The sequence below is a fragment of the Lampetra fluviatilis genome, chromosome 57 (assembly GCF_964198595.1).
Source record: "Lampetra fluviatilis chromosome 57, kcLamFluv1.1, whole genome shotgun sequence".
Lineage (NCBI taxonomy): Eukaryota > Metazoa > Chordata > Hyperoartia > Petromyzontiformes > Petromyzontidae > Lampetra > Lampetra fluviatilis.
This window is the reverse complement of record NC_136331.1, coordinates 4,593,444-4,618,120: the sequence shown is the minus strand read 5'-3', so window position 1 is coordinate 4,618,120 and position 24,677 is coordinate 4,593,444. Positions and strand designations below refer to the sequence as shown.

The following is a 24,677-nucleotide window of genomic DNA, read 5'->3' as shown; positions in this document are numbered from 1 at the left end:
GCCATTATGAACCCATCCATAGTGGGATTCACTCAATCCTGGATCTCAAACCCAGGAGGTGAATTGGCCATTATGAACCCATCCACAGTGGGATTCACTCAATCCTGGATCTCAAACCCAGGAGGTGAATTGGCCTTTATGAACCCATCCATAGTGGGATTCACTCAATCCTGGATCTCAAACCCAGGAGGTGAATTGGCCATTATGAACCCATCCACAGTGGGATTCACTCAATCCTGGCTCTCAAACCCAGGAGGTGAATTGGCCTTTATGAACCCATCCACAGTGGGATTCACTCAATCCTGGATCTCAAACCCAGGAGGTGAATTGGCCATTATGAACCCATCCATAGTGGGATTCACTCAATCCTGGATCTCAAACCCAGGAGGTGAATTGGCCATTATGAACCCATCCACAGTGGGATTCACTCAATCCTGGCTGTCAAACCCAGGAGGTGAATTGGCCTTTATGAACCCATCCACAGTGGGATTCACTCAATCCTGGATCTCAAACCCAGGAGGTGAATTGGCCATTATGAACCCATCCACAGTGGGATTCACTCAGCCCTGGTTGTCAAACCCAGGATAATAATAATGATGCTTTCGTTTTACGTAGTCATTCCTGCCAACAGCATCCCACAACGCCGTGCATGATTTATATACAAGGACTAATTCCCATATAAAGGGTTGGCTACGCACAGCGCGAAAGAAGCTCAACACACACACACACCAAGCAAATGCAAACCCCTACTACTACCAAGCAAAATAAAAAAAAATCAATAAACAAATTAATAAATGGAACCTAAACTAAAAGCGTACAAACAACAAAAAATTCCTCTTGATATGCAAATTCCTTTGTCAAGGCGCTCTTCCCCCTCCAACCCAGCTTAAATATACGTTGCCAAGCCTGGTGGTGCTCATTCAGACGCTGTCTTTCCGACAGACCTGTTCTTCACCTGAGGACGGCTGCTTGCGTTGTGGCCGAAACGTCGTGAGAATTGTATTTTATTATGTTTTATTATTCTTTTTTTCGACTTCCATGGTGAATCTGATGGCTGGGTGTATGGAATTGATGTGGTCGAGAAATTGGTCTAGAGCAGGCCGGCCATGTGGCCAGATGACAAAAGTGTCATCTACGTACCTCTTCCATAGGGTCGGGCGTAGAGTGGCAGTCTGGATGGCGTCAGTCCCTTCTACGTGACTTTACCGAAAGAACCAAGAAGATGAATCCCTGCAGTCGCGAAAGCTTTAAATCGAAACAAAAAGTTATCGCAACAAAGGATGTCAATTGCTCTGAGCGAACCGCCCTGCGTTGACCTCATCGCCTGCTGCTGCTGCTGCTGCTGTTGCTGCTGCTGTTGCTGCTGCTGCTGCTGTTGCTGCCGTTGGCGCCGCTTCCGTGCAGGTGACGGTGCTGTTTGCGGACCTGCACGCGTATCTGGACAACATGAAGGCCCCGTGGGAGCTGCTGGAACTGCGCACACGCTACTACGAGAGCGTCATCAAGGCCATGCTGCGCGGCATCGGCGTGCCCCTGGAGAGACTCACCTTCGTGCGGGGCACGGACTTCCAGCTCAGCCGGTCGGTGACCTCAACCAAAACTGAACTATACTCTTGGTTACATTTCGATTTCGGCTGTGTCGGGTGGTGGCGGGTTTTAACGACACGTTTATTTACGCGATCCTAACAAAAAAAAACTCTTACGGGTGATGCGTGGTTGCGTGCGTGCGTGCGTGGTTGCGTGCGTGCGTGCGGGGTTGCATGGGTGCGTGTGTGGTTGCGTGCATACGTGTGTGGTTGCGTGCATGCGTGTGTGGTTGCGTGCATGCGTGTGTGGTTGCGTGCATGCGTGGGTGCGTGTGTGCGTGGTTGTGTGCGTGGTTGCGTGGGTGCGTGCGTGCGTGCATGGTTGCGTGGTTGCGTGCGCGCGCTCAGGGAGTACACTCTGGACGTGTACCGCCTCTCCTCCGTGGTGACGGAGCACGATGCCAAGAAGGCGGGTGCCGAAGTGGTGAAGCAAGTGGAGCATGCACTCCTCAGCGGGCTGCTGTACCCCGGCCTGCAGGTAGGTGGGGGTTTGATGCCTCCCTTGATGCTGTATATGTGGAGTTTTGCGGCGTCTCTTTCTTTCTCTCCCTGTGGTCGCGTGGAGTTTTTTGCCGGGTCCTCGTGGTTTTTCCCGTCGCGTTGAGCTTCAACGTCGCCGCGCGTTTAGAGTATTTGGCTGCCGTGAATTTCGACGTGATGAAAAGCCACTTCGTTGAGCTATCATTTGTGTTCAGGTCGCTTCTGTAAAATAAAATAAAAATGTGTTTACTTTAGTTTTGCAATCCAAGTCTCGTCCCGACAGAGGACCAGAGGGTTACGTTGATGTGACGTTCGTTGAGCTGGAGCCATTTGTGTTCCCTGGCCAGGCTTTGGATGAAGAGTACCTGAAGGTGGACGCGCAGTTCGGAGGCGTCGACCAGAGGAAGATCTTCACGTTCGCCGAAAAGGTGGACAAGACTCCGCTGGCGTTTTTGTTTTTCTTTTCTCTTAGCGATTCGTTCGAATCGGTGATTGAGTGAGTACCGCGTTGTGGGGAAAGCCTTTGCGGTATGACACGAGTTCCGACTCCTGGTTGTGGGCGAGGGTTGCTACTGGACACGTGAGAAAAAGAGCTTTATATTTCGATTTAAAGCTTTCCTGACTGCAGGGATTCATCTTCTTGGTTCTTTCGGTAAAGTCACGTAGAAGGGAAGTAATAAAATACTTCCCTTCTACGTGACTTTACCGAAAGAACCAAGAAGAAGAGCTTTATAGATCATCAGATTCAATTTCGATTTAAAGCTTTCGTGACTGCAGGGATTCATCTTATTGGTTCTTTCGGTAAAGTCACGTAGAAGGGAAGTAATAAAATAATAAATAAATAGAAAATACTACAAAAATAAAACATTATAAAATTATTGTGAGTATTATATTATTATATTATTTTATTATGTTTTATTTTTTATTATTTTATTACTTCCCTTCTACGTGACTTTACCGACAGAACCAAGAAGATCATCAGATTCCTCCACGATAAATAAAGATTCTGATTCTGACTCAGTCCGTTACCATCATGTTCTCCCCGTGGTCGTGTGGATTTTTCTCCGAATCCTCCGTTTTTTTTCTCTCCGCGTTTAGAATCAACGTCACGCGTTCACAGTATTTGTCTGCTATACATGTCCACGTGACAAGCCACTTACTCTTTTGGTTATCATTTGTGGCCAGGTCACTTCTAAAAATTGCTACGTAGCTCAGTGGGCCTTACCTGATAAAATAAAGAAAATCATCCATCTCTCCAGAGTCGATCAAATGCGACCGTCTTCATGGGGAAGTCAACAGCAGTTTGCAGAGAATCGGCCCCACCATAGGAATGTGGAATTTCCACCACTAGCTCAGTGCTGCAAACAGGACACGAGCACCAAGGACTCAATGTACAATCGAGCAGCAAATTACCTTGAGGCTTTTTTTTTTCGACTTGAACTTTTGTCCTGATCGCATTCTTAACTTCATGTAGACCCCATGCTATGTGGAGACATTTCTTACGTTTGTAGCTGCAGGGTAAACAGCTTAGAGGTTGGGAGCAGGAGGGAAAAAGGGGGTCGTGATGGGTCTCCAGGGTGGAGGATATGGTTGCTAACTTTCAGGAGGAGGGCTCGAAATGCTTTCACTGCTATCATCAACGCTGCTGATACCGCTTTTAAAGACGACGACGACGACGATGACGGCGACGACGATAATTGACGACAATTTCTCGTAACTTTTTTCCAGTACCTCCCGGCGCTGGGTTACGCGAAACGAACCCATCTCATGAATCCCATGGTTCCTGGACTGACCGGCGGCAAGATGAGCTCCTCAGAAGAGGTAACCACCAGGGCCTGGCGGTTCTCCCCTCCGGCACATCCGCGACACCTCGCGGGGAGGGCAAGAGTGGGCGCGGGCGGGGGGGCGAGAGTTAGGGGGGGGGGGGAGAGTTAGAGGGGGGGGAGAGTTGGGGGGGGGGGGAGAGTTAGGGGGGGGGAGAGTTGGGGGGGGGGGAGAGTTAGGGGGGGGGGAGAGTTAGGGGGGGGGGGAGAGTTAGGGGGGGGGAGTTGGGGGGGGGGGAGAGTTAGTGGGGGGGGGAGAGTTAGGGGGGGGGAGAGTTGGGGGGGGGGGGAGAGTTAGGGGGGGGCGAGAGTTAGGGGGGGGGGCGAGAGTTAGGGGGGGGGGAGAGTTGGGGGGGGGGGAGAGTTGGGGGGTGGGGAGAGTTGGGGGGGGGGGCGAGAGTTAGAGGGTGGGGAGAGTTAGGGGGGGAGAGTTAGGGGGGGGGGCGAGAGTTAGGGGGTGGGGAGAGTTGGGGGGTGGGGAGAGTTGGGGGGTGGGGAGAGTTGGGGGGGGGAGAGTTAGGGGGGGGGGCGAGAGTTAGGGGGGGGGGAGAGTTGGGGGGTGGGGAGAGTTAGGGGGGGGGGAGAGTTAGGCACGGCGTGGGACACGTCGGCTGTCGTCACGTTGCAACAGAAATCCTTCTTTTTTAGACGCTTTGTATTAACGCCACTCTGTCTGTTGTTGTTGTCGTCGTTGTTGTTGTTGTATCTTCAAATCTTGCGACTCCATTTTAACCCACTTCCCAATGTGGTATCGACTGCAAACTTGGTATACTTATGTCATACTGATGACAATACTACATTCTATCATAATTTTTTTTTTACATTATTTTTTGTATGTTATGTTTCGGCTGGGGTCTAATTGTCCACGGTCAACTGACGTTGCCTGTAATTGGCCACGGTCCCTTACGTTGTGGCAAGCTTCGGGGCCACTTCCTGGAGTCGTGGAGTTCTTCCATTACAAGTACATTTCATAAAAGCGTGTTTTTTTTAAGTTTTTTTTTAATATAACTTTATTTTTTTGCATGTACAGGCAGTTCCCCCCCCCCCCCTCCCCCCCCGTGACAACGTCTTCCTGGAAATACATGTAGTCGTTATCGGACCCTGTTTCTTTTATCGGCCGTATTTGACGGGATTTTTTTAAAAGATAAACCTCCACAAAAACACTCCGGAGGAATAAACGCTCCGCGCCAAGTCACATGGGTGGATGCGTCGTGAATCAACTTTCTGCGTGTCGTAAATCGATCCATGGTGACGTTGTATATCAACGTGTTGTACGTGGATCGTAGTATATCGGACCGTTGTCGTAAAGCGGAGACCGCCTGTTTGTATCCCCCCCCCCTTCTCGTTTCGTTTGTTTCCCATGCGCTCGCTAATCCGTAAAAGGCGTCTGTTTGTGCACGCACGTTGAACTTCTTTCGCACCGTACATAGCCAACCGTGCTAATGGGATTTTTTTTTAATTTGCCATCACCCCAGAGGTCGCAAACGGGTTTTGATTCCTTACCCGTACCGTACCCGGCCGCACCAGGGTCGCAAACGGGTACCCGTACCCGGCCGGGTACGGATAGCCGGGTATCGGGTAGGGTACGGGTATCGGGTACCCGGTTGTGACCTCTGCCTCACCCACCCCCCCCCTGGCTAAACACAACTTGAGGGTTGGGCATAGCGTTGAGAGGGGAGGCACAAGTGTGAAATCAGCTGACGTGGAAACATACGTGTGTGTGTGTAGGTGCTCGCTAAGTGCACTTGCCCCAACAGTCTGTTAAGGCTACACGGTGGGGACGTTTGTGTTTTTTTGTGCACGTGTGCGGAGCCGTGGAGCAACGATTCGTGCGCTGCAACTAGAAACCTGGCAACCCGAGTTCGATTCCCGCACGCAACCAATAGCAGTGGCGAATATTTGAACCGGTCCTGGGCCCTCCCCTAGGTCGACTCGGCCTCAAATGAGTACCCCGGTGCGATGTGTGAACATCGCCAGTTGGGAAAAAACGAAGGTGGAACGGGCGTGGTGTCCGGCCACCCATCCCGCTCGTGTTGCCGTGCCGGCCTTCATAGGTGCTGCTCAATAACAGCACTTGCCCCAACAGTCTGTTAAGGCTATACAGGGAATCTTCGTCTTTGCATCCCGGAATGGCAGACCCACTTCATTCCTCTGTGTTAAAGAGCAAAAGTTCTGGGCGGCGCATCTTGCAATCCAGAGAATGCATGCAGTCTTCTGGAAGAAGCATTGTAATCAGAACCAGCTCCCGTACGGTGCTCGCTAACAGCACTTTGCCACAGCATTCTGTTAAGGCTATACGGGGGATATTTGTGTTTGTGACCTGGTTTGTTAAACCTCTTCTTGGTTCTTTCGGTAAAGTCAAGTAGAAGGGAAATAATAAAATAATAAAAAATAAAACATAATAAAATAATTCTCACGACATTTCGGCCACAACGCAAGCAGCCGTCCTCAGGTGAAGAACAGGTCTGTCGGGGAGACAGCGTCTGAATGGGCACCACCAGGCTGGGCAGCGTATATTTAAGCTGGGTTGGTGGGGGAAGGGGCGCCTTGACAAAGGAATTTTCTTTCCGACAGACCTGTTCTTCACCTGAGGACGGCTGATTGCGTTGTGGCCAAAACGTCGTGAGAATGATTTTATTATGTTTTATTATTTTATTATTTCCCTTCTACGTGACTTTACCGAAAGAACCAAGAAGATGAATCTCTGCAGTCACGAAAGCTTTAAATCGAAATGGTTTGTTAAACTTTAAGAACTGCTGGATACGTCTAATGATCCCTCCCCAGGCATCTCTGCCTGGGCCCCTTCCTTCCCCCCATTCCAGGTTTCTAAACCTGCTGCTGCTGCTTCTTCAATCCCCGTGCTTTTAGACCCCATCCATTGCTTCCTTTGTGAGTCGGTGGGTGAGTGGGTGGACGTTTTAGTGAATGGGTGAGTGGGTCGATGAATGGGTGAGTGGGTGGACGTGTTAGTGAATGGGTGGGTGGATGAATGGGTGGGTGGGTGGATGAATGGGTGAGTGGATGAATGGGTGAGTGGATGAATGGGTGAGTGGATGAATGGGTGAGTGGATGAATGGGTCAGTGGATGAATGGGTGAGAGGATGAAAGGGTGAGTGGGTGAGTGACCATGTGGGTGATGGGTGAGTGGGTGAGTGACCATGTGGGTGATGGGTGAGTGAATGAGAGGGTGAGTAAGTGGGCGAGAGAGTGTGTCGGTGAAATAGTGAGTGGATGAGATGGTGAGTGGGTGGATGAAGAGTGCATGGGTGAGTTGATGAGTGTGTGAGTTAGTGAGTGGGTGGGTGAGTAAGTGGGTGAGTGAGTGAATAATCGGGAGAGTACGGTGCATACTGTATATGTAGGAGTGTGTGTGTGTACCGTGCCGTTCTGCCAGTGTGACATCTACAAAATAGAACACAGGCATTGTTCTCGCGAGGTCTATTGAGCCAATGTCCTCTGTGTAACGAGGTTAAGATCCCACTGAGATCGAACATGTCGCCTTGCAGATGGTTTGTGGGTGGGGGTGGGTGGGTTGTGGGTGTGTGGGTTGTGGGTGGGTTTGGGTGGGTGGGTTGTGGGTGGGTGGGTTGTGTGTGGTTGCATTCTGAGTGGGTTTGGGTGGTTGGGTTGTGGGTGGGTTGTGTGTGGGTTGTGGGTGGGTGGGTTGTGTTGTGGTTGCGAATGTGAGTGGATTTGGGTGGATGTTTGTGGGTGGGTTGTGAGTGGGTTGTGGGTGGGTGGGTTTGGGTGGGTGGGTTGTGGGTAGGTGGATTGTGTGTGGGTGCGTTGTGAGTGGGTTTGGGTGGTTGGGTTGTGGGTAGGTGGATTGTGTGTGGGTGCGTTGTGAGTGGGTTTGGGTGGGTGGGTTGTGGGTAGGTGGATTGTGTGTGGGTGCGTTGTGAGTGGGTTTGGGTGGGTGGGTTGTGGGTAGGTGGATTGTGTGTGGGTGCGTTGTGAGTGGGTTTGGGTGGGTGGGTTGTGGGTAGGTGGATTGTGTGTGGGTGCGTTGTGAGTGGGTTTGGGTGGTTGGGTTGTGGGTAGGTTGTGGGTGGGTGGAGTGTGAGTAAGTTTGCGTGGGTGGGTGACTTGTGGGTGGGGTGGGTGACTTGTGGGTGGGGTGGGGTGGGTGAGTTGTGGCCGGCTTTTGCTGGCTGGTTACTTTAACCAGAAACGTGTCACGAGAGAGATGGAATGCAACCGCCCTGCATTGTGCGTTGCGAGTCCAGGGGGCGGCGTGCTCCAACGATCGTTACACGGCTCTGGCTCTGACAGGGTAACGATAAGAAATTATCTGAACTGCCCGACAGCAACGAGCAGAAAATGCAATTTCACCAAACTCATTTAAAAACTGATCTGTTGGAATGTGCAGGAACCGGAGGCTTGGCTGCAATGAAGTGAACCACAAATGAATGGTTGAGACGTCTGCATTTAATGTATACAATGCGCGCGCGTGCGCGTGTGCGTGCGTGTGTGTGCGCACGTAGCAGTGCTCGCTAACATCGCTTGCCGCGAAAGTACGTTGAGGCTATAAGGGGTATCTTTGTCTTTGCATGCAGCAAGTCAGCGTGCTGCACTACAAAACCAGCGAACCCAGTCAGATTCCTGCTCACGGCAAACATCTGGTCCTGGGCCTTCCCTAGGTCAACTCGGCCTCAAATGAGTACCTGCTGCGATGTGTAAACATCGCCACTGGGGAGGCAAATGCGGTTGTGCGTGGTGCTGGCCACCCACCCACATGCGTACCTTTCAGGCCTTCATAGGTGCTACGCGTTAACAGCACTTGCCCCAACAGTCTGTTAAGGCTATACGGGGGATCTTTGTCTTTTTGTATATAGCCACGAAACAATGTAAAGCTCATCTTCTTGGTTCTTTCGGTAAAGTCACGTAGAAGGGAAGTAATAAAATAATAAAAATAAAACATAATAAAATGAAATAATTCTCACGACGTTTCGGCTACAACGCAAGCAGCCGTCTTCAGGTGAAGAATGAGACACTACCAAGCTAGGAGCTTATATATAAACTGGGTTGGAGGTGGAAGAGCGCCTTAACAAGTGTCTCATTCTTCACCTGAAGACGGCTGCTTGCGTTGTAGCCGAAACGTCGTGAGAATTATTTCATTTTATTATGTTTTATTTTTATTATTTTATTACTTCCCTTCTACGTGACTTTACCGAAAGAACCAAGAAGATGAATCCCTGCAGTCACGAAAGCTTTAAATCGAAATGTAAAGCTCGCTCGCTCGCTCGGTGCTCTTAAGAATTCTTGCGGAACTATCCAGGAAGATGAATCTTTACGTGTGACTGTCTCGTCTGTACTGTCGGTCTCGTTGCGTGCTGTCTAACGTGTCGCGCTCACAATGATCATTTCATTTTATACGGCGTCCTTCACGCTAATAGCGTCCTGTGTAAGGGCTGTACATTAACCCTTCGCGAGGACCAAATCCTGCGCGTCTCATTTGTACCGTGTCTTGTTTGCACTCTGATTGATGCGTCATGTCTCTCTCGTGCACTGTGCGTCTCGTTTGTTTCGTCTCATGCGCATCATTAGCAAACAAGTTGCACATCGTGTGGTGTAATTAACGGGCGGCGGAGAACGGACCGCTCCGTCTTATTGCGCGCGGGGTGGAGCGGTGTATGTCAGCTGTGTGTGTCAGCTGTGTGTGTCAGCTGTGTGTGTCAGCTGTGTGCGTCAGTGGTGTGTGTCAGCGGTGTGTGTCAGCTGTGTGTGTCAGTGGTGTGTGTCAGCGGTGTGTGTCAGCGGTGTGCGTCAGTGGTGTGCGTCAGCTTTGTGTGTCAGCTGTGTGTGTCAGCGGTGTGTCAGCTGTGTGTGTCAGCGGTGTGTGTCAGCGGTGTGTGTCAGCGGTGTGTGTCAGCTGTGTGTGTCAGCGGTGTGTGTCAGCGGTGTGTGTCAGCTGTGTGTGTCAGCTGTGTGTGTCAGCGGTGTGTGTCAGCTGTGTGTGTCAGCGGTGTGTGTCAGCTGTGTGTCAGCTGTGTATGTCAGCGGTGTGTGTCAGCTGTGTGTGTCAGCTGTGTGTGTCAGCGGTGTGTGTCAGCTGTGTGTGTCAGCGGTGTGTGTCAGCGGTGTGTGTCAGCGGTGTGTGTCAGCGGTGTGTGTCAGCTGTGTGTGTCAGCTGTGTGTGTCAGCTGTGTGTGTCAGCTGTGTGTGTCAGCTGTGTGTGTCAGCTGTGTGTGTCAGCTGTGTGTGTCAGCTGTGTGTGTCAGCGGTGTGTGTCAGCGGTGTGTGTCAGCGGTGTGTGTCAGCTGTGTGTGTCAGCTGTGTGTGTCAGCTGTGTGTGTCAGCTGTGTGTGTCAGCTGTGTGTGTCAGCTGTGTGTGTCAGCTGTGTGTGTCAGCTGTGTCTCGCGTACTGCGCCGTGAAAACCACCCAGTCGCCCGAGTTCGATTCAGAGGTCGCAAACGGGTTTTGATTCCTTACCCGTACCCGTACCCGACCGCACCAGGGTCACGAACGGGTACCCATACCTGTACCCGATACCCGGCTGCCCGTACCCGGCCGGGTATCGGGTAGGGTACAGGTACGGGTACCCGATTGCGACCTCTGGGATGAAGCCATGTTGCAGGCGCGGGTGGGTTGATTCTAGGAACTTGAATTGTGAGAAGAGACAAGACGTTGGGAAATGAGTGACACACGGTGACTCACCAGTGACTCACGGCCTACCCGTACCCGGCCGCACCAGGGTCGCAAACGGGTACCAGCTCAGTGGGACTCGCCTGTAAAAATAAAAAATAAAAGTTTAGTTTAGTCTTCCACCTGCGCGTGCGTCCTCCCATCGGTGACTCATTACAAAACAAAAGCTTCAATTTCGATTGAAAGCTTTCGTGACTGCAGGGATTCATCTTCTTGGTTCTTTCGGTAAAGTCATGTAGAAGGGAAATAATAAAATAATAAAAATAAAACATAATAAAATAATTATCACGACGTTTCGGCCACAACGCAAGCAGCCGTCCTCAGGTGAAGAACAGGTCTGTCGAGAAGACAGCGTCTGAATGAAACACCACCAGGCTTGGCAGCTTCAATCTTGATTAGAAGCTTTCGTGACTGCAGGAATCCATACTACCAGTTGTCTTCAGCAGTTCTCTTGCTGTGTTTGTCTCACCGGACGACGATTGCTCGTGTTGCGATCGAAACGTCGTGATCTGTTATTTTTTCCATCTACGTGACTTTACCGAAAGAACGAATAGCTACGACTTGCAGCCCTCTTCGTCAATCCACTGCTGGATGAAGGCCTCCCCGCGCTGTGCTGACCGCGGCGGTTGTTTAACCTGTGCTTCTCCACGGCGGTGGTTGGCGTGGGCTGGGGGAATCGAAGCGGCCGAGGGCTAGGACCGGTTCCGAACATCACTTGCCGCTGACGTTGGCCATGGCCGGGAATCGAACCAGAGGTCGCAATCGGGTACCCGATACCCGTACCTACGAACTCCTGTGCACCAGGCGAGGTAGTTAACATCTCCTAGCCACCGTGATGGTGATGAGAGAGAGAGACACGCAAACTGCAAATATACAGCAGCAGGCGTCAGGGTTAGTATGGAATCCACTACCTCCTGTGCACCAGGCGAGGTAGTTAACATCTCTCCACCAAGGTGCCCTTTGATTGTTGACAAACGTGAGTTGGGCTCGGGACGGACGCGTCCCCAGAAGGGACGATGGCCGATGGTCAATACTAATGAAGGAGTGGCAGCTAAAGAATGGAACGCGTCCGAGAGGACATCTATTGAAGAGATGGAGCAATAGAATCAATTTTAAAAAACGGCATTTATACCCAGTTCAGGCTTCCACAGATTTTATTTTTAATCAGATCTCACTGCCGCCACTTACGCGCATTTTTTCATCCGGTCGGTGACCTTGGCGCGGTGACCTTTGACCTCCGCGCGCCCCAATTAATCCTCGAGCCAAAGCGCGTCCATCTCGCACCCTCTCCCGCCCCTCTTCCCTGCCGATTCCTGCTCGTGTCCGCTAACACCGGTGACGATTGGTAAACGCGCGAGTGAGCGGGTGAGTGAGCGAGTTAATGAGCGGATGGTTGAGCAAGTGAGTGAGTAGATGAGCGAGTGAGTAGCTGGGAGAGTGAGTTTATGAGTGAATGGTTGAACAAATGAGTATGTGGGTGAGTGAGTTAATGAGTGGATGGTTGAGCAAGTGAGTAGGTGGGTGAGTGAGTTAATGAGTGAATTGTTGAGCAAGTGAGTAGGTGGGTGAGTGAGTTTGAGTGAATGCTTGGGGGAGTGTGTGAGCAAGTGAGTGAGTTATTGATTGGATGATTGAGTGGGTGGGTCGGTAAGTAAGTGAGTTAATGAGTGAATGGTTGAGCAAGTAAGTAGGTGGTGGGTGAGTGAGTTAATGAGTGAATGGTTGAGCAAGTGAGTAGGTGGGTGAGTGTGTTAATGAGTGAATGGTTGAGCAAGTGAGTAGGTGGGTGAGCGAGTGAGTGAGTTATTGATTGGATGATTGAGTGGGTGGTTCGGTAAGTAAGTGAGTTAATGAGTGAATGGTTGAGCAAGCGAGTAGGTGGGTGAGTGAGTTAATGAGTGAATGATTGAGCGAGCGAGCGAACGAGCGAGCGAGCGAGTGACCTGCAGTGTGGCTGTTGTTGAATGCCACGCTGTCCGGCAGGACTCCAAGATCGACCTGCTCGACTCTGCAGCGGACGTCAAGAAGAAGCTGAAAAGGGCGTTCTGCGAGCCGGGCAACGTGGAGAACAACGGCCTCCTCGCCTTCGTCAAGCACGTCATCTTCCCGCTCCACGGAGGTACGGCCTGCCGGGCTCGTGACCGGGGACGTGGCGGCGGTGGTGACTTCGCGTGGAGTTGCTGCTGTCTGTGTGTGCGGGTGTAGGTCCTATTACGTGTGCGCGTTTGTTTGTTTAGTGGGGAGCGGTGGTGTAGCGGTTAGCGCTGCGCTATGAACTCCGGCGACCCGGGTTCGATTCCCGCTCACGGCCAAAAACACCAGTGACGATTATCTGAACCGGTCCTGGGCCTCCCCTAGGTCGGCTCAGCCTCAAATGAGTACCTGGTGCGATGTGTAAACATCGCCACTGGGGAGACAAAGAGGGTCGGGCGTGGTGCTGGCCACCCACCCCCTCGTGTACCGTTTCGGCCTTCATAGGTGCTCGCTAACAGCACTTGCCCCTACAGTCTGTTAAGGCTATACGGGGGATCTTTGTGTGTTTGTTTGAGGAGCGGTGGTGTGGCGGTTAGCGCTTCAAATCTGGTGACCCGGGTTCGATTCCCGCTCACGGCCAACACCAGTGACGATTATCTGAACCGGTTCCTGGGCCTCCCCAGGGTCGACTCAGCCTCAAATGAGTACCTGGTGCGGTGTGTAAAAACATTTTTGCTCGGGAGACTAAGGCGGCCGGGCGTGGTGCTGCCCACCCACCCCCCTCACGTGCCGTACCGGCCTTCATCGGCGCTGTTCGCAAACAGAATTTGATGTCGGTGGTGGCGGCACAGGTCAACTCATCCTCAAATAAGTACCCGCTGCGATGCATCGTAAACATCGCCGCTGGGGAGACACAGTCGGGGAGACCTACTGGACATCCGTGAAAATAGCTTCATAGCTCTTTGGATTCCTCGGGTACGAATTAATGTTCTGGGTCCCGTTTGAACGTCGGTGGGTGTTTGTTCAGGTTAACGACGCCGCGTAAAACTGTCGCCACCGCAGAGTTCATCATCGCGAGAGACGAAAAGTTTGGTGGGACGAAGGCTTACAAGGTCTTCGCCGACCTGGAACAGGACTTCAAGGACGAGGTGAGAGCGTCGGAGTTAAAGCCCCGGCGACGCGCATAGTTAAACGAGCCTCCGTTTAGTCTTCGACGGGATTGGGCTGCGCCGAGAACGTGTGCACGGGAACACACAGACCCACGCGGGAAACCGCTTGCATAGCGGATTGCCGCAGAGACTTGCACAGAGGCCTTGATGGACCAGCGTTTGCGACTTGCTGAGCCGCCCATCCTGAAGTAGCTCATCGGATTCCTGCTACAGTCTTAAATGAAGATTCTGATGTACACCCATAGACATGCATAGAGACCCAGCGACTTCCGAAACAACTCGCTTGCATAGAGACCCACAGACTGATGGTGATGAAGGTGGTGGTGATGGTGGTGATGATGGTGGTGATGATGATAATATAACAGTGGTGATGGTGCTGATGATGATTTTGTTGATGCTGCTGATGATGATGAGAGGGTGGTGTTGACGATGATGACGATGATGACGACGATGCTGATGATGACGACGATGACGATGATGACGACGATGACGATGATGACGATGATGACGATGATGACGATGATGACGACGATGATGACGATGATGACGATGATGACGATGATGACGATGATGACGACGACGATGACGATGATGACGATGATGACGACGATGACGATGATGACGATGATGACGATGATGACGATGATGACGATGATGACGATGATGGGCTTAGTCGACCACGCAAACCAGCATTAGAACCCATGACCTTCCCCGTGGCAGATCACACGCACATCCTGACCAAATCTCCGCTACTTGGGGCCACACTTTCTCATTTGGCGAGAGTGAAAAATGCACGAGGACGCACACAAACAAACAAAAGACAAAGATCACCCGTATAGCCTCAACAGACTGTAGGGGCAAGTGCTGTTAGCGAGCACCTATGAAGGCCGGCACGGCACACGAGGGGTGGGTGGCCAACACCACGCCCGGCCGCCTTTGTCTCCCTAGTGGCGACGTTTACACATCGCACCAGGTACTCATTTGAGGCTGAGTCGACCTCGGGGAATCCCAGGACCGGTTCAGATAATCGTCACTGATGTTGGCCGTGAGCGGGAACCGAACCCGGGTCGCCAGATTTGTAGTGCTGCGTGCTAACCGCTACACTACCGCTCCCTAATCAAACACACACAAAAAGACAAAGATCCCCCGTATAGCCTTGACAAGACTGTAGGGGAAAGTGCTGTTAGCGAGCACCTATGAAGGCCGGCACGGCACACGAGGGGGTGGGTGGCCAACACCACACCCGGCCGCCTTTGTCTCCCCAGGGACGACGTTTACACATCGCACCTGGTATTCATTTGAGGCTGAATCGACCTAGGGGAGTCCCAGGACCGGTTCAGATAATCGTCACTGGTGTTGGCCGTGAGCGGGAATCGAACCCGGGTCGCCAGATTTGTAGCGCAGCGTAGCGCTAACCGCTGCACTACCGCTCCCCAAACAAACACACGCGCACACACACGCACACACACGCACACACACGCACACACGCGCACGCACGTAATAGAATAAGTTATTCATCCTTAACATTTTGCCATAAACAGCAACGCACGCACGCAACAGCGGGCGCGGGGTAGTAATTCACTTGCGCGGGAAAACGTAACGCAGTGTGTAACTCATTCAGGATAGAGCTGTTCCCCCTTGCCCTCCCGAGCGTTAAATGATTTTCTTGAAAACGAATTCAAATGTTGCGCGACTCCCCCCCCCCATACTGTTCAATGACCGCGCGGCAACGGTCGCGGCATCGCTAGAGGCGCAGCCCCTGCAACTGCTGGCTCGTCCCGCTGCTGCCAGAAGGGCCTCCTCGGCCAGGGCTGAGCCACCGAGCGCGCAACTCCAAGAGGGTTTGTACGTACGCAACGTTGAACTTGATAATTGTTTTTTTACCCTTCTATCTGACACCTTTTTTAAATCCTTTATATTAAGTTCACTTGCTTGCTTACGACCGTGCAAATTTTTCGGTCGTTTTTTAACCCACTTCCCGTGATCCAATCGAGCTGACATTTTGCACACAGACTCGTTGTGCGTGACAATTAATTTTCGTGAAAAAAAACATTCAAAAATTTTACATTGTTTAGGGAAATTTTTTTTTATATTTAATTACCAATTGCTTAATGCTGGCAGACAATCATCTGACCCATAGGTGGCAGCCATCTCAAGCCAGAGGACGAGAGGACTCTAGCCGCCACGCATATAAAGGATTTATAGTGAAAAACTTTGTTTTTACGGGTTTACATAGACCACAATACCTGCAGTCATAATGCAAACAAAAAAACAGAACTCTGATAATGTATGTGCACTGTCCTTGAAGTTGATTGGTCCACACCCGAGACAGCTTTCCTTAGAGCCTAGTCTCACATGGGTTGGACCAGATGACGCCAAAAGGCGCACAACTCATTAGGAAAGCTGTCTCGGGTGTGGACCAATCAACTTCAACGACAGTGCATACATTATCAGAGTTATGTTTTTTGTTTGCATTATGACCGCAGGTATTGTGGTCTATGTAAACATGACTCCTTGTAAAAAAGGTGTCAGTTTTGTTGCCAGATGGAAGGGTAAAAAAACAATTATCATATTTTTACTGGCAAATGAGGTTCCGAATGGTGTAAACGTTGAACTTTTTCCGTGCCGTGCGTAGCCAACGAGAGGCGCTGGGGAAGGATGAAAAATTCAACGCAGAAAGGGGCGGTAGGAAATTGCTGACGGCAGAACAAGAGGCGTGCATTTTCGCGACGTCTCTCCGCCAATTTTTCCCGGGTGTCAGGAGCTCCGTTGGGCAGTGAGTGGTTGGTGTGGGTGGGGGTGGGGGGGGTGACACCTTGACGTCGCCCATGTGACTTCCACCCCCGCAGCACATCCACCCGGCAGACCTGAAGCAATCGGTGGAGAAGTCGCTCAACGTTTTGCTCGACCCCATCCGGAGCGAGTTCCAGAGCCCGGAACTCCAGAAGCTGATAAGCGACGCCTATCCCTCAGCTGCCAAGCAGAGTGAGCGCCTTCCATCACGTGACCGTCGCCCCTCCCCTCCACCCTCCCTCCTCCACTCCCCCCTCCCCTCCTCCCCCTCCACCCCACACCCCCCTCCCCTCCCCTCCCTCCCTCCTCCACTCTCCCCTCCCCTCCCCTCCCTCCACCACTCCCCCCTCCCCTCCCTTCCCTCCACTCCCCCCCTCCCCTCCCCTCCCTCCCTCCTCCACTCCCCCCTCCCCTCCTCCCCCTCCACCCCACACCCCCCTCCTCATCCCCTCTCTCCTCCACTGCTGCTGCTCTCACCTTCACTGTCACGCCGAGTCTCAATAACTCGTTATCAGGAGGGTCTTGACTAATCCCATATCTGCATTTTCCATAAATATGCTAAATTCCTCTGTTGATACGCAAATTCCTTTGTCAAGGCGCCCCTTCCCCCCCTCCAACCCAGCTTAAATATACGCTGCCAAGCCTAGTGGTGTTCATTCAGACGCTGTCTTTCCGACAGACCTGTTCTTCACCTGAGGGACGGCTGCTTGCGTTGTGGCCGAAACGTCGTGAGAATTGTATTTTATTATGTTTTATTTTTATTATTTTATTATTTCCCTTCTACGTGACTTTACCGAAATAACCAAGAAGATGAATCCCTGCAGTCACGAAAGTTTTAAATCGAAACTATTGTATTATTTACATAATAATTATTTACAATAGTTTACACGACACCACCACCACTGCATTACCACCACCACACCACCACCACTGCACTACCACCACCACACCACCACCACTGCACTACCACCACCACACCACCACCACTGCACTACCGCCACCACCACTGCACTACCGCCACCACCACTGCACTACCACCACACCACCACCACACCACTGCACTACCGCCACCACCACTGCACTACCACCACCACACCACCACCACTGCACTACCGCCACCACACCACCACCACTGCACTACCACCACCACCAACACTACACTACCACCACCACATCACCACCACTGCACTACCGCCACCACCACTGCACTACCGCCACCACACCACCACCACTGCACTACCACACCACCACTTCTACACTACCACCACCACATCACCACCACTGCACTACCGCCACCACCACTGCACTACCACCACCACACCACCACCACTGCGCTACCGCCACCACACCACCACCACTGCGCTACCGCCACCACACCACCACCACGGCACTACCACCACACCACCACCACTGCACTACCACCACACCACCACCACTGCACTACCACACCACCACTGCACTACCACCACCACCACTGCACTACCACCACCACACCGCCACCACTGCACTACCACCACCACACCGCCACCACTGCACTACCGCCACCACATCACCACCACACCACTGCACTACCGCCACCACCGCCCTGCCGCTAACGCAGACTCGCCGTTACCGCAGAAGGGAAGGCGGCGGTGGCGGCGGCGTCTGACGAGGAGATCTCGCCGCGGCGGCTCGACATCCGCGTCGGGAAGATCATCTCGGCGGAGAAGGTGAGCGGATCCCGTCGCTCGTTCAGCCGGGACAGCCTCGCCGGGCGCCTCTCACGATCCCTCGCTCAGGAGGGGTGCTGCCAGCTCCTCGCAGTTAGGGTGGCGGGGGGTGGTGGTGGGGGGTGGTGGTGGTGGGGGGTGTGGTGGTGGGGGGTGTGGTGGTGGTGAGCGGTGGTGGTGGGGGGTGTGGTGGTGGGGGGCGGTGGTGGTGGTGGGCGGTGGTGGTGGTGGTGAGCGGTGGTGGTGGGGGGTGTGGTGGTGGGGGGCGGTGGTGGTGGTGGTGGTGGGGGGTGTGGTGGTGGGGGGCGGTGGTGGTGGTGGTGAGCGGTGGTGGTGGGGGGTGCGGTGGTGGTGGTGGTGGTGGTGAGCGGTGGTGGTGGGGGGTGTGGTGGTGGGGGGCGTTGGTGGTGGTGGTGGTGGGGGGTGTGGTGGTGGTGAGCGGTGGTGGTGGGGGGTGTGGTGGTGGGGGGCGGTGGTGGTGATGGGGGGGGGGGGTGGTGGTGGTGAGCAGTAGTGGTGGTGAGCGGTGGTGGTGGTGAGTGGTGGTGGTGGTGAGCGGTGGTGATGGGGGGGGGGGGTGGTGGTGGTGAGTGGTGGTGGTGGTGAGCGGTGGTGGTGGTGAGCGGTGGTGGTGGGGGGCGGTGGTGGTGGTGGGCGGTGGTGGTGGTGGGGGGGGGGGTGGTGGTGGTAAGGGGTGGTGGTGGTGGTGGTGAGCGGTGGTGGTGAGGGGTGGTGGGGGGCGGTGGTGGTGGTGGGTGGGGGTTGTGGTGGTGAGCGGTGGTGGTGGTGGTGAGTGGTGGTGGTGGTGAGTGGTGGTGTTGGGGGGCGGTGGTGGTGGGGGGTGTGGTGGTGTGGGGCGGTGGTGGTGGTGGTGATGGGGGGGGGGGGGTGCGGAGCGCGATGATTGCTGCGTACAACTCTTGATCAGCATCGGGGTGAGAACTCGGTGAGACCCAGGGGTAAGGAGGTCTCTCATTTGCGCGAGAGTGAGCGTGGGGGCATCGGGCTGCCGCCAGTCAGATCGGTGGGGGGGGGGGGAGGGCGACGATTGCTGCTGTCTGTACGATCGTGGTCGAGGCGATTATTTTTGCGGCGACGCTGGCGCGTGGCGGGGTTTTCAACGCCCGCCGTTACTGTTCCTGCGAACGTCAGCAATATGATGAGTTGGCGGAGGGAGGGAAGGGGGGGAGGCGGGGGTATGGAAGGGGAGGGGTGGGAGGGAGGTGTGAGCTGGGGGGGGACAGGACACAACGTGTGTCCGTCCAGCTGCCGTACAAGTTCACGCATCGGAATGTCCATCCAAGTCTGTGCCCGTGCGTCTGTGTGTGTGCGTCCTTGAACGCCCTTCCAGCGTGGTCCATCTCACCGACCGCGTGTCTGTCCGTGCGTCGGAGCGTCCATACAATCGTCCCGTCCGTGCGTCTTGTCTGAACGTGCGTGTCCGTGGTGCAGCTGTACCGTAGCGTTCAGCGAGCCGCGGCTACGAACCCCCGGCCACCAACGCCGGCGGGCGATTATCTGAACCGTGTCCTGGGCCCTCCCCTAGGTCGACTCGGCCTCAAATGAGTACCTGGTGCGACGTGTAACGAATAAAACATAGTCATTCTGGAGACAAAGGCGGCCGGGCGTGGTGTTAGCCACGCCGCCCTCCCGTGTACGCCGTCCTGTCCTTCACAGGTTCCGCTCGCTAACGGCACTTGCACCAACAGTCTGGTTAAGGCGACGTGGGGCATCTTTTATCTTTTTAGATCCTTTATATTAAGTTCGCTTGCTTGCTTACGACCGTGCAAATCTTTCGGTCGTTTTTTAACCCACTTCCCGTGATGCAATCGAGCTGACATTTTGCACACAGACTCGTTGTTAATTAATGTTGCACAGAGGCCTTATTTATGATTAACATTATTTTATTATTTATAATAATAAAATAATGACAATTAATGTTCGTGAAAAAAAATTCCCAAAATTTTACACTGTTTAGGGAAAACAAATTAAATATTTAATTACCAATTGCTTAATACTGGCAGACAATCATCTGACCCATAGGTGGCAGCCATCTCAAGCCAGAGGACGAGAGGACTCTAGCCGCCACGCATATAAAGGATTTAGAGTGAAAAACTTTGTTTTTACTTGTTTCCTTCCTTCTGTGGGCAGCACCCGGATTCGGAGGAGCTGTTTGTGGAGCGCGTGTCCCTGGGCGAGGGCGGGGAGCGTGTGGTGGTGAGCGGCCTGGCCGGGGCGGTCCCGCTTGCTTCGTTGCCCGGCCGCCTGGTCGTGCTGCTTTGCAACACCAAGGTGGCGCGCGTGCGGGGCGTCGAGTCCCACGCCATGCTGCTCTGCGCGTCCTGCTCGCCGTACGTGCAGCGCACAGGCAACACGTGGGGGGGAGGGGGGAAAACCTGGACTATCATAATGCTTCATTCTAGATTTGAAGCTTTCGTGACTGCAAGGATTCGTATTGTTAGGTTTTTTCGGTAAAGTCGCGTAGATAAAAAATTAAAATTAAGAAAAGTAAAATAAAAATAAAAATCACGACATTTCGGAGGCAACACAAGCTTCCGTCTTCAGGTGGAACCGTCACAGCACGACAGCTGTATCAAGTGAGAGAAATTAAAATTAATAAAAGTCAAATAAAAATTAAATAAAAAATAAAAATCACGACGTTTCGGAGGCAACACAAGCTTCCGTCTTCAGGTGGAACCGTCACAGCAAAATTACTGTATCAAGTAAAGAGAAGTCCCAAGAGACCCGGCCTTGTATACATATACTGGTTTACTTGATACAGCAATCATGCTGTGACGGTTCCACCTGAAGACGGAAGCTTGTGTTGCCTCCGAAACGTCGTGATTTTTATTTTTTATTTTATTTTTATTTTACTTTTATTCATTTAAATGTTTTACCTACGTGACTTTACCGAAAAAACATAAGAATATCATAATGCTCATGAGCAGCAGGGCCATGCCCCCCCCCGTTCACCACGCGATGTGAACACAAATCACTCCGACATTTCACGGAAATATCGGTCTTCTTAGGAACTGCAACGCCGTCGTATTTAAGTACGTACTTGCGTGCGCGTGCGTGTGTGTACGTGCGTGCATTTGGGCATGCGTGTGTATGCACTTGTGCGTGTGTGTGCGCTTGTGCGTGTGTGCACCTGTGTGTGTGTGCGCGCTTGTGTGTGTGTGCACGTGCGTGTGTGCGTGCATGTGTGCACTTGTGCGTGTGTGTACGTGCATGTGTGTGTGTGCACTTGTGCGTGTGTGCACGTGTGCGCTTGTGTGTGTGTGCGCTTGTGCGTGTGTGTGTGCGCTTGTGTGTGTGCACGTGCGTGTGTTTGCGTGCGTGTGTGCGCTTGTGCGTGTGTGCGCTTGTGCGTGTGTGTGCGCGTGCGTGTGTGTGTGCACGTGCGTGTGTGTGTGCACGTGTGTGTGTGCACGTGCGTGTGTGTGCACGTGCGTGTGTGTGCACGTGCGTGTGTGTGTGCACGTGTGTGTGTGTGTGCGTGTGTGCGCGTGCGTGTCGTAGGGAGGGGGGGACGCGCAAGTTGGAGCTCCTGGAGCCCCCCGAGGGCTCGGCTCCAGGAGACCTCGTCCAAGTCGCCGGCTACGAGGCTGTGTCCCCCTGCTCGGAGCTCAAGCCCAAGAAGAAAGTCTTCGAGAAAATCCAGGTGTCGCAATCGCGTCCTGTCTCCCTCTCTCTATCTATCACCCTCTCCTCCTACCAATACCCCTTCATGCACCGGCACATTCGAGCCAGCGTGGCGCTGGCACGGTACGCGTGGTATTTCCCACTGCCTCTTTGCCGAACCGAACCAGAACCGAGCCGTTGCTACGCTGCTTGCCTCGAAAGAAGACATTTGAATCTGGCTTGGGGCCAAGCAGGGCCAGGGGCAACAGGGTGACCAGATGTTTGCGTGTCTCTCTCTCTCCCTTATCATCATCACGGTAGCTCGGAGATGTTAACTACCTCGCCTGGGATGCGGGAGGTCGTGGGTTCGATCCCGACCCTGACGCCTGTTGCTGTATATTTGTAGTTTGCGTGTCTCTCTCTCATCATCATCACGGTGGCTATGAGATATTAACTACATCGCCTGGTGTACAGGAGGTCGTGGGTTCGATCCCAACCATGACGCCTGCTGCTGTATATTTGGAGTTTACACGTCACCGTGGTCGCGTGGATTTTTATCTTGGTCTTCCGGTTTTTTACCCTCTACATTTAGAAACACGCAATTAGATTGTTTGGCTCCTATAAATTTCCACGCGATGATAAGCCACTTGGTTTAACTATAATACTGGTAGGAACCTCCTGATTACACCAGCCCACAGGGGATTATTGTGTCCGTCCGTCCGTCGTGCAGGGAAGGGCTGGGTGGGGAGGGAGGGGCTGGGTGGGGAGGGGAGGGTGGGGAGGGGCTGGATGGGGAGGGTGGGGCTGGGTGGGGGGTGAGAGGGGTGGGGCTGGGTGGGGAGGGGCTTGGTCACCCCGTGGTGCCCTTATAAAACTCAACGTTTAACCTACTCACGCCGGCTTGTGCCCGCCCTCACAGTCGGGCATATTTGCGGAATACACCACGCCGCCGTTGACCCTGGCCATTGACCGAGCAACCCAACGTTCCTACCAGCTCCCTCCGCAGGAATGTGTTTTGTGAAAGCCAGGTCACTTGTGAAAAAGAGCCAAATATCTCAGTGGGCCCTTACCTGATCAAAACATTTTTTTTAAGTTTTATTTGATAACGCTATCATCTTGTTTTTCCCCCGGCTCCCCCCGCGCGTCCATCCAAGGTCGACTTCCGAACCTCGGAGGGGCGCGTCGCACAGTGGAAGGGCCACGACCTCGCGACAAAGCTGGGCCCCGTGACCTGCGCAACGCTCGCCAACGCCCTCATCGGCTGAGGGCAGAGGCCGCACGCACGGTCCACGGTCGGGGCGGTGATGGGAGATCAATCCCGGTGGCTCACATGGAAGGGGGAGGGGGAGTTCATCTTCTTGGTTCTTTCGGTAAAGTCACGTAGAATGGCGCCCTTCCCCCCTCCATCCCAGCTTAAATAGTCGCTCCAAGCCTGGAGTGTGTCATTCAGACACTGTCTTCTCGACAGACCTGTTCTTCGCCTGAGGACGGCTGCTTGCGTTGTGGCCGAAACGTCGTGAGAATTATTTTATTATGCTTTATTATTTCATTATTTCCATTCTACGTGACTTTACCGAAAGAACCAAGAAGATGAATCCCTGCAGTCACGAAAGCTTTAAATCGGAGGGGGAGTGGTTGCCCCCCAACACATGGTGGTGGTCGATTGGTCAGTTGAAATAAATAAACAATAACCCGCTGCTGACTTCATTGCAACAGAGTGTCACAATTAAAACGTTCCGTCAGGCAAAGAGCCAATCGCGTGCAGTTTCCAAACATCACATGGGCTCCATCGGCCAATGGGATGCGTCGTAGCTGAACGGCCATTTAATATTATTGGTTTTTATGCCATTGGGCCAAAAATGTCTTGTTGACGGTACCATCCAGGGTGGCAAAGGCTAACAATTATTCTCAGAGAGGGTTTTGTCCCTAGGCCATAGATGTGTATGATAGCAAGGCCACAGTGGTAGTCGTGAGAGAGAGAAACGTTACCGTTGTGCAATGTTTTGGGGCCATCCATAAATGACGTCACGCACCTAGGGGGGGGGGGGGTGGTGGTTCAGACATTTGTGACGATGTGTGACGAGGGGGGGGGAGGGGTTTGAGAAGTGTGACGTCACATCAAAATGCGCAATTTTAAATAAATATAGAATTGTTACAACACTAATTGTTATAACAACACTCCTACAACATCAGAGTGCAGCGCCACATTAAATACGCACTACAATGACAACAGTTTAAAGCGATTTGAAGCATGTTTTATTTTCAAAATGGAAATATGGTTTGGGGGGGGGGCAGAGCTTTGCGACGTCATATTTGAGGGGGGGGGGTCTGACTTTTTGTGACGCCGTGTGACGAGGGGGTGGGTGGGGGGGGTCAAAAATCGTCCAAAATCGCGTGACGTCATTTATGGTCTGCCCCTTCATAGAGTGTATGTATTTAGAAGGGGGGGGAAACATTATCTGATATGAAACATCTCTGGAATATTTAAGATGATTTGCGTCTATAAAACAGACGGAGTGTAACGTGAAGCTTTCTGTCTATGGTGGGAATTTCGTAGTTATTTTACACCCCAGATGGTACCGATCAAATCTAACTTTAACCATGGATTATGTAATGCATTGGTGAATTGAACCGGACAGTGAGACGAATCTTGGCACTTGTTCATGAACTGAAATTAGCATTTCAGAGCATAATGAGAAAACCGCGTGGTTGTAACGCTGAAGTTAATGTGGAATAATATCAAATAAATATGAATTGCATACCCTTTTAAATCGCTCTCTGGATTAGTTTGCACTTAACTCTGTGAAGCTGTTTATATAAAAAAAAAATTAGTTTTGCAACATCACCATTCGTAACGGAGAGGTGGCCAAGG

General features: G+C 52.7%; 1 protein-coding gene across 1 annotated transcript in view; it reads left to right on the top strand.

The window, feature by feature from the left end:
- YARS1 (tyrosyl-tRNA synthetase 1) overlaps nucleotides 1–23,837 on the top strand; it is a 29,699-nt gene extending 5,862 nt beyond the window's left edge. Inside the window, exons 5-15 of the mRNA XM_078880339.1 lie at nucleotides 1,405–1,580; nucleotides 1,935–2,064; nucleotides 2,414–2,494; nucleotides 3,795–3,887; nucleotides 12,520–12,655; nucleotides 13,573–13,658; nucleotides 16,529–16,664; nucleotides 18,090–18,181; nucleotides 20,333–20,532; nucleotides 21,704–21,845; nucleotides 22,960–23,837. Of these exons, the coding sequence (XP_078736465.1) occupies nucleotides 1,405–1,580; nucleotides 1,935–2,064; nucleotides 2,414–2,494; nucleotides 3,795–3,887; nucleotides 12,520–12,655; nucleotides 13,573–13,658; nucleotides 16,529–16,664; nucleotides 18,090–18,181; nucleotides 20,333–20,532; nucleotides 21,704–21,845; nucleotides 22,960–23,070 (1,383 nt within the window). The 3' untranslated portion in view covers nucleotides 23,071–23,837. The remainder of the gene's footprint in view (nucleotides 1–1,404; nucleotides 1,581–1,934; nucleotides 2,065–2,413; nucleotides 2,495–3,794; nucleotides 3,888–12,519; nucleotides 12,656–13,572; nucleotides 13,659–16,528; nucleotides 16,665–18,089; nucleotides 18,182–20,332; nucleotides 20,533–21,703; nucleotides 21,846–22,959) is intronic.
- The last annotated feature ends 840 nt before the right edge of the window (nucleotides 23,838–24,677 follow it).